Genomic DNA, 9,973 nt, shown 5'->3' with positions numbered 1-9,973 from the left:
CTGTTAATGGGATTATAAGTATCAGTAAACCTATTCCTTTTACCTGAAGTACTCCTTTAATAAATATATGTAACAATTAAAAAAACAGTCTCTATGAGGTCTAAAGTCCAACAATGTTTTTCTTTTCAAAAAATCCATATTGTATGTTTGAAGCCCCGAGAAGCTAGGGCAGGATGGGAAGCCGATGCTGACTCTCTACCTTGCTGGGGTACCCCTGGCCCCCGCCCACTTCAGGAGACAAGCTGTGCCCTCCGGGACCCTCGGAGCATTGGGCACTTCCACGGGGCAGGAAGGGAGGGGGTAGGGCATGTCTAGGGTGGGGATGGAGCTGACGGCTGGGGGTGGCGAGGCCCCGTCACGTTCCCAGCAGCTTGACCTTCCTCAGAGCCTGGACCGAGAGCCGGGGAGAGGGCGTGTGATGAACGGGTTAGGGCTTCTCATTAACAAACAAACAAACAAACTACTGAAGGGAAAAATAATGTCTTTAAAATAAAGGCGCAGCTCAGGTAAGGATGGCAGCATGTCGGTGTATGGCTTCCTTCCCCAACACCTCAAAACCAAAATACCAGAGAAATAAGCAAGGACCCTGTGGTGTCTGCCAGCTGAGTGCCCACAACCACCCACTGCCACAGTGGCCCCGAGGGGAGCAGGTGGGAGCTACTTCATCCCGCCTGTGAGCCAGCCCACGGGAGGACCCCAGTCAGGAAGGGAAGGAAGGAAACGGAGAGAGGGGACAGTGGGGTGGGGGTGGGGGGAAGCCACTGTGTGGAGCGCTGGAATAACCACTGCAGACATCCCCTGGAGAAGAGGAGGACGGGGTGTCCCAGGCAGAGAGTCTCCCGGAAGAGGAGATACTCAGTGTCCCTGCACCAGGGAGAGAAGCAACCCGAGCAGCCTCCTGGGGGACTAGAGGAGCCCATCAGCCCTGCAGCCGCTGCCCACTCCCAGCCTGGGCCACCACCATCTACCCAGGAGGGCTGTGGGAGGTGAGGGCACAGGATCCTTAGAGGACAAGAACCCAGGCTCAGAGGCTTGGGCAAGAACATGCCCAGGTCTGGGGAAGGAGGCAGGACACGGGGTTCAGTATGGAGGGTGCTCAGAGCCCCTCACCCTCACCTCTGAAGCCCAGAGCACCTGCCAGCCCCACCTGCTCAGGACTGCACTGGGCCAAGTCCACAGGTGCCCAGGCATGGAGCCGAGGGTCCTGAGGTCAGGACAGGCCAGGCTGATGGTTCATGTGGAGGGGATGGAAGGAGGACAGGGTAGAAGCCTAAGGGAGCTGGAGAGGACTGACAGGAACTCCATTAGAACTGACAGTGCTCCACCCTGAGCCAGCCTCACAGGAAACCCAGAGATAGTCTCCACTTTCTCCCTGGGACCAGAAAGAAGTGGCCCTGAAAAGGTGTTTTATTCTTAATTTTTTGTCAGAGGAAATTCTCTGTACAACTGGGTTTGTGGAAGAGCCCTGAAACCCCTTCCCCTTTTCCACTTCCTTGGATGGTCATAGGGGACAGGATGGGAGAGGGCATTTCTGGGCAGGGGAAGAGAAGGGAGAGACCCCAAACCTCCATAAGCCTCAGGACCAGGAGGGGAGCAAACTGGTGTATGACGAGCAGCCTCCCTGTTTCTGCCATGCAGCGCTCACCCGCTACTCCAAATGAGGGCCTGTCACGGCAACTCAAGCTCCCCAAGCCATCACAGAAGATGCCTTTTAGTTAGCCCTCCTCCGGATTCCTTGCCAACACCTTTCCATGGGAGCATACCTGAGCCTTATTGCTGCTCGCTAAAAAGTGTTCCTTTGGTCCTGCCGACCTTGGGTTCTCTCCAAATGCATCAGATGGGTGGCGGACCTCCTTGTTAAAGGTAGATTTGAAGAAAAAGATTCTGTTCTCATTTGAATTCAATTTCTGTCTCCCTATCCAACTCCATTCTCCTAGAAACAGATGAAAAGATGCAGAAGGGCAGGAGAGGGGAGTAGGGCAGCAGGGGAAACACACCAGGACAGTCTCTGCAGCCCCCTGGGGGGGTGAGTGTCCACTTGGCAGCTGGTGTCTGCAGTCCCATCCTCTGCTCTCCCAGATGCTTCCTCACAACCTTTGGAAGTTGAAGGCTCTTGCATAGTTTTGGAGTCAATGCTTTCCGAGACTACGGAGGTCTGTCACAGCATCTGCTCATCTCCATCCTCCGGTGCCCCAAGTCCTGCAGATCGGTGTGCTGCACATGCCCAGCAGACAGATTTTATTGTTTGGCTCCAAGCTACAGCTGTGCATCCAGCACCTGCCAATCTCTGGCATCACCTTTTTGTGCTCTGTGGAGCCCGTGATCCTTGCAGTCCATGGAAGGTCTAGTGAGCACAGCCTGACCTCTTGATGTGGTCTTATCTTTCAGTCACTGCCTCTGCTGCCCACCAAATGTGGTGGGAGCATCCCTTCTCACTTGTTGCTTTCGGATTCAAAACCAGAAGCTCTAGAGCCCTGGCCACAGGCTGCATTGGAATGTCTTTTCTGGATGGAGTCCAAGTGAGGATTTCCTACTTTGATTTGTGCAGGTGTTGAGGTCCCTGTTCCCTGAGGAAAGAGGGGTGGTGGTCTTCCTCTCCATGAAAAGGAGGGGCTTTGCAGGCACGTAGCTTGGGCTCCAGGCCTACTGACCTCATCTCTGGCCTTCCACAGGTGACTTGTTTTCTGTGTACTTCTCAGTAGTCTTAGCATATTGATTGGAGACGTCGATTGATGTGGCTCAGTCTCGGCAGAGATGCTATGCTGTCTCTTGTTGCCTGGGGAAGGACTGGGGCCATTTTCTTTTTTTTTTTCTCTTCCACATTGTCTTGTTGTTCAGTTGTTGGAGTTCTTTATATATTCTGGAAACTAAACTCTTATCAGATATACCATTTACAGTTATTTTCTCCAGCACTGTAGCTTGTCTTCTCACATTTTGATACTCTCTGGAAGTATTAATGTTTTAGTTTGGATCAAGTACCATTCACCTACATTTTTTGTGGCTTGTGGTTTTGATATCACATCCACTGTTTAATACAAGGTCATTGAGATTTATTCCTACATTTTCCCCTAAGTTTTTTTGACAAAGGTCTTATATTCAGTCAACAATCTATTTTGAGTTAATTTTTGTTCATAGCTGAAAGGAGGTATCTGTCTTCACTTTTTGCATGTACACATGCAGTTGTCCCACTGAATGGGCTTGGAATCCTTTTCAAATAACAATTACTCATGGATGTCTGAGTTGATCTCTAGGCTCTCAACTCTATTCCTTTGGACTATGTGCTTGTCCTTAGGCCAGTGCAATATTGTAAGATTACAGGAGCTTTGTAGAAAGTTCTGAAATACAGAGGTGTGAGTTCTCCTAGTTGCTTCTTTTGAAAAATGATCTTATCTATGCAGAGTCTCTTGCAATTTTGTATGAATTTGAAGATCTGCTTTTCCAATTCTTAAAAATAATGCTTTTGAGAAATCTGAGATGGTGCTAAGTAGATTGCTCTATGTTCCATACACACTACACCGTAAGAAGTCTCCCCACCCATGAGCACAATGTGTCCTTCAGTTTACATACGTATGGCTTTAATTTCATATAGCAATGCTTTGTGGTATTCAGCATATAGGTCTTTAATCTCCTTGGCAAAATTTATCCCCTAGGACTTTATTCTTCCAGATGATACTGTACACGCAACTGCTTCCTTAATTTCCTTTTTGGACTGTTCATTGCAAGTGTATAGAAACAAAACAGATTTTTTTTTTTTCTCCCAGACCCACTCACCAGCACCAGGAAACTGAGACAGGTGGCAGCAGAGCTCACAACACCGCATCGGAGACTCTGGATGGCCCCATAATACTCACAAGGAAGGGCTGTGATCCAGCAAAGGCTGCAGCATGGTCCAGTGGCCTCCCGCTCATCCACAACAGCAACAGCAGGAATGGAACCCCAAAGAGGACCATTGATCCCTGGGCTGAGCTGCAAGAGAGCTCTGTCTGTGCTGGGCAGCTCCCACAGGTAGGGGGGACAGGAGAGTTTCCCCTGCAGTGGGAACCCAGCTTCTTGCTCTATCAACAGCCGGGGCCAGCGTAGGGCTGATGGGATTTTCCTTCCAGTTATATGCAGAAATATGCATGTCAAGTTGACCAGAAGGAAACTCAAAGGAAATACCTACGGGAGATACTCAATCCACAGGAGGCCAAGGTGCCTAGACTGTCTTACTCACTAGACTTACCATTGAGGATGAAGATCACGAGCCCATGGAAGCCAGAGATGTTGTGGGAGATCAGCAGTGGCTGGACACAAACAGCCGTGAGTGGGACCTGAACCACCCCCACACTGTGACATGTGTCATGGCGGGCTGGGGGAAGCTGAGCAGGGCAGGATGGAGGCGTGAAGATGCACTGGTGGGGTCTCAGCGGGGTTCCACTGAGGAGGAGTTCACAACCTCCAGAGCCTTCAGAAACACTGCCACCAACTCACTAAGGAGCTTCTGCTTTAACAGGCTCCCGGGAGACAACGTGAGAGACAAGATGAGGGCCACTGGCCCTCGCCACCACACTGGAAGAACAGAGGACCAGAACCCAGGGGGCGTCACTTCTCCGAGTCGCTGCTTCTTCTGAAAAATGCTCTTATCTATTCAGAGTCTCTTGCAATTTCGTATGAATTTGGAGATCCGCTTTTCCAGTTCTTAAAAACAATGCTTTTGAGAAATCTGAGATAGTACTGAGTGGATTGCCCTATGTTCTACAGACATTACACCGTAAGTCTTCCCACCGATGAACACCATTTGTCCTTCAGTTTATATACTGGTGAGTGGGGGCTGGTGAGTGGGTCTGGGAGAAAAAAAAATCCGTTTTGTTTCTATAAAGCTGCAATGAACAGTCCAAAAAGGAAATTAAGGAAGCAATTGCATGTACAGTATCATCTGGAAGAATAAAGTCCTAGGGGATAAATTTTGCCAAGGAGATTAAAGACCTGTATCCGGTCTCTGGAGTTCCACCCAGGTGGTGTGCGGAGCGGCCACGTGGCAGCAAGGGCCCACAGGCCCCTCCTCTTGTCTCCCAGTCGTCTCCCACCCTTTAAACCTGAAGCCATTTCTCTAGGTTGGCGGCAATGTTTCTGAAGGCCCTGGAGGTCCCAGATATTTTCCTCACTTGGACCCCATGAAGACCCCGCCACGGCAGTCTGCAGACCTCCACCCTCCACTGAACGAAGTCCTCCTGGCCCGGTGTCCCACACATGCAGAGCAGCCTGTAGCTCCCGGCCAGGTCCCACTCACAGCCCAGTGCATCGAGCACTCGGCAGATCTCACCCAGCATCTCCTGTGGATCCAGGGAGCTCATCATCTTCATCCCTAACTTAAAATACCTTGAGCGTGGCTGATCCTCCTGACAGAATCTCTCCTTTTGGTATTTCCTCTCCCCTCTCTCTTGCTTCCCCCTGGCACATCCCAAGCAAGCACCCCTGCAGATGCATTGCAAGAACTTCCTCATAGCCCCTCGCCTGCCCTGCTTGTCACCACAAGGGGAGGCTGGCCGTGCCTCACAGGGAACATTCTGCTGCTCACCTAAGTGGCGCTGCCCCACAGAAACAGAGTTTCCCCAGGGAACACCTCGGGGGGAACTGGTCCTTTCAGGGTGGCCCTCCCCACTGCAGCTGCTGTGGGCAGAGGGTGAGGCCACAGGGCCGAGCTGGGGGCCTGTGCTGGGCTGGGGCCCTTCCGAGGGATTCTCCCTGGGGCTGAGCCCTGATGCCGGGCTGGGCTGCACCGTGTCCATCAGGGGTTCCTGGGGCAGGGGGAGCGGGAACAGGCCTTCCACGGATGCAGCAGTGGTTCTGAAGGCTCCTGCCTCTGCTACCTTTGGTCTTTCACTGACCTCATGAATGACGGCCTGCTCCAGCCTGATCCTCTCTACAGGACGGAGAGCGCATGGCTGACCGCTTCTGGGGGAGACAGTGGTGGGCTTCCCCCCGTCCTGGCCTGGAAGGGGGCTGGCAGGAATATTGGCTGTGCTCCAGGCCTTCCTCCTGGACTCGAACTGCATGTCCTCCTGTCCATTTTTCAGGAAGGAGTATGAGGGGAGGATCACGGGCTCACTGTATCTGTGCTGCATGTGCTCAGCAGACACACCCTGATGTTCCTCGTGGTTGGGGGATGGAGAGCGACTGCACTTCTGAACAGGTGAGGGCTGGGGCTGCAGGGGGATGGCAGAGTCCTCCTGCCCCTGACTGCCCAATAGCAGATATGTGCCCATGATCTCGTCATACTGTTCTTTGCTTAGGGATTCCCTGATTTTTTCGGTACTGTACCCCAATGACAGCAGCCGTGCAGTGCGCCGCACATCTTCGCAATCTGGGAGGGGCTCCACATAGGGCGTTAATGCTTCTTTATAGCCCAAATTTACCCAACGGTCAGTGATTAGGTTCTGGAGGGTGGCTCTCTTACTGGCATCTACCATAAGACATTTTTTTATGAGGATTGCACAGTCCACAGAAAGGTATGAGGGGACACAGAACTGCCAAGTCAGTACCTTATCCCGCAGGTCACGGAAGCTGTTGGCATCAAAGGGCTCATCCCCGCTCACCATAGTGTAGAGTATCACCCCCAAGCTCCACACGTCCGTGGCGGGGCCGTCATAGTTCCTTCCCAGCAGTATTTCAGGGGCAACGTAAGGGATGCTGCCGCACAAGGTTGCCAGCATCTGGCCGCTGCTGAAGGGGCTGCTTAGCCCAAAATCGGCTACTTTTATGTTCCCGCTGGCATCCAGGAGCAAGTTTTCGGGTTTTAGGTCCCGGTGGGCAATGCCTTTTCTGTGGCAGTAATATATGGCCGATAACATTTGCCTAAATTTGGCTCTGGCTTCCCGCTCTCCCAGAGGGCCTTGGTCCTCTAGGTAGTCAAAGAGGTCTCCTCCTTTGGCGTACTCCATGCAGAGGTACAGCGACTCGTCATGCTCGATGACCTCAAAGAGCTGGATGACATTCGGGTGTCTCAGTGTCTTTAAGATGCTTACTTCTCGTGAAAGCAAGCGGAGGCTGGTGGAGTCGGCCTTGCTTTTCCGCATGATTTTCACAGCGACCTCACGGCTGGTGGGCAGGTGCCGTGCCAGTTTGACTTGAGAGAAGCCACCCTTTCCGATGGTCGTCAGGAACCGATAATTCCCGACGCGGGTCTCCTCCTCAGCATGCATGGCTGAGAGAGCCTGCAGCATAGTGAGCTACTGCCCGGCTGGAGACCCGGTAGCTCGGTGTAGACTTTCAGATGGAAGAGGTGGTGACAAGTTGGTCAAAATCACCAAAAACACTCTTCCGAAGTCTACCAGATAAACTGATAAACAACGAAATCAAATGGAAGGGAAAAAAAGGAACAAAACAAAAAATTAAAATAAAAATAGAACAGAAAAGAACAGGACTGAAAAAGGAAAAGGAAATTATTTTAAAAATAAACAAAAGAAAAAACAAAAATGGAAAAGAATTTAAATATAACAAAAAGGAAAAACAAAAGAAAATCTGAGGAAAAATAAGTAATGGAAAAATAAAAAAAAGATGGAAAAATAAGGAAAACAAAAAGACTAAGGAAAACAAACAAACAAACAAACAAACAAACAAAATAAACAAAAAACCACAAGAACAAGATACAAACGAGCTAAGGTTAGTCCTAGTGCCACAGGTCACCAAAAACAGCTTCCTGGGTGAGCGGACCACGAACCAAAGATGCAGGGCCTTATATAGGGGCTCAGAGGCCTCTAACAGTGGCTCCTTGTGAGGTCATCATAACCAGCCAAGCCAGTCTGTGCATCAACCACAGTGGCTCCTCCTTACTTTTCGGTCTCAAAAACCCTGGACGCTTTTTTTTTTGGTTAATGAACATAAGCTTTATTACATCAAGTAATAAATAAACACAAAGATCCAAAGAGTTTTAGTCATTTTTTCCCAGACATTTTGATCAACTTACAGGAAACACAGACCAGAAATCTACATACAGTCTCAGTAAGAAAATTTTCAGGGATCCTTGTTACCTATGGTAGGATGCTCTTTCTCCTGTATTTGTAATGTGTGCACTTTTTAATTGACTTCAAAGTACTAATACTTATGCATATGCTTAAGCAAAGAAGCAGCTCTATGAAGGAGACTCTGCATTGTACTACAAAACTGGAACCAGCTACTAAGTAAATATGCTGTCAGTATTTACTAAAAACAGAATCATTCAAGTTATATTAGCCTGTGAAATGGAACAAGGAACAATTTAGGTAACATCAGGACCCAGGGCCTGTAACCAAATTTTAAAAGAAACTGTTGTAACTAAATCTTGCAAGGAACTCCACTGTCATGAAATTTATAAGACCCCTCCCCTTGGCACTCCTCTCTCTCCTCTCTCTCTCTCTCTGCACAGAATGGTGGAACACTGCACTTTCCCAACCCACTGCCATCTGGAAAAATCGTCTCGTGTAGTGCAAGCCCCTAACTAAACTTATGGGTAACTCCATGCCAGGTGTGTTCTCTGGAGCAGAAGGAAGGGTTTAAAAGGCACAAGAGAAAGCTTTTGGGAGTGGTAGATATATGTTCATTATCTTGACTGTGATGATGGTTTCATAAATATATACATATTTCAAGTTACCAAACTGTACATTTTAAAAAGGTACAGATTATAGTATGCCAATTATAATGCAGTAAAACTGTCAAAAAAAGAGAAAAATACGTTTGTGTTTTGTTAAATCATGAACAGGTATCAATTAATTTTGCTTATTACTCAATTCCAGCCAGTGTGCCTGGTCAATCTAATCATCAGCTTGCGTGCCTCTTCTGAGCTGCACCGAGTGTTTTTAACAAATGAAACTGGTTTCTCAAGTCCATGTTTTCCAAAAGCTCTGACACACTATAAGTGAAAGAAGAATCATTTAGAGTCTTGCTACCAAGCAAATAATTTCAAAAATATATAGTAGATCCAATTTTACATATTAAATTAATCTTCAGGGAATAAAGCTAACATTATATTATCAAATCATTCCCCCACTAACTTTTAGTACAATATGCTTGGGCTAAGTGACATTAAAATAAAGCATGCCATATCTCTATCTCACAATCTTTTCTACAATTTCTCTCTACTCCAAAAGCATCAAGTCAATAAAGCCAAACCTATCATTTCAATAACTCAGTTTTAACTCTTAACAATCCTTTTGAGTATTCTGCTATAGGCCAGGCTACTGGGAAAACTACAAGCAAATAATTTTTAGAGATGAAGGACTCCAGAAAGATCATCAGGCTCCACTCTCCCTCAAGCATCATTTTATAAGAAGAGAGATGTGTCACTAGATCTCTGGTCTCCTATGAACCTCCCCGAGATGACCAGTTCCACAGTCACCAGCACTGGTCCTACCGACACCGGGTCTGTCTCACCAAAGCTCACATTTATAAAGTAATCACTACTCAGAGGATAGCTGGACAGAATTCAGTCATCTTCAAAAGACAGTTTCATGGGTCTTTAGGTCTGTTAAAACACTTATCAACTATCTGTAGATATGAGGTATAACAAGAAAAAAAAAGACCTTATTTTTAAAAGGTCAATAAATTAAGGTGAACAGTAAAAGATCTCAGTATCATCTAGAACCTAAAGAGTGTTACTGTTTCCCTGAGAGACTGATAACATAATGCATTATCAGTGCCATCTGTGGTTATATCCACAAAGATTTAGTAAAATAAATTATGCTTATTTCACCTTAACTCATTTAGTTATCTCCTAGTTTCATCAGGAAAACTGAGGTAACTACACCGATTTGCAAGGAATGGATCTGTACTGACTCAAGTCACTGAGCTTTAATCAAACTATATTGAATTTTTCAGGGAGGCTGGGGAAGGAGGGGCACAAGACAATCCAGAATAGGAAAAAGCCTCATCTATTAAATATTTTTCAAGGAAATACAATGGTACGACTTTCAGTAAAAGGAGTAACAAGAATTGGACTAAGTAATAATAAAGATTTCTA

The 9,973-nt window shown here is 47.7% G+C and overlaps 1 protein-coding gene across 1 annotated transcript; it reads right to left on the bottom strand.

The window, feature by feature from the left end:
- Positions 1–355: 355 nt before the first annotated feature.
- LOC119506925 (serine/threonine-protein kinase MARK2-like) lies at positions 356–7,384 on the bottom strand. The gene is made up of 5 exons (XM_037799932.1): positions 5,558–7,384; positions 4,436–4,548; positions 4,223–4,283; positions 3,772–3,860; positions 356–388 (listed from the first exon to the last, which is right to left on the bottom strand). The coding sequence occupies exons 1-5, from the start codon at positions 7,200–7,202 to the stop codon at positions 356–358; spliced, it is 1,941 nt and encodes a 646-aa protein (XP_037655860.1). The 5' UTR covers positions 7,203–7,384.
- Positions 7,385–9,973: the final 2,589 nt, after the last annotated feature.

Source organism: Choloepus didactylus, chromosome 12, assembly GCF_015220235.1.
Source record: "Choloepus didactylus isolate mChoDid1 chromosome 12, mChoDid1.pri, whole genome shotgun sequence".
Classification (NCBI taxonomy): domain Eukaryota; kingdom Metazoa; phylum Chordata; class Mammalia; order Pilosa; family Megalonychidae; genus Choloepus; species Choloepus didactylus.
The sequence above is the reverse complement of the archived record's forward strand: the minus strand, read 5'-3'. Positions and strand labels throughout refer to the sequence as shown.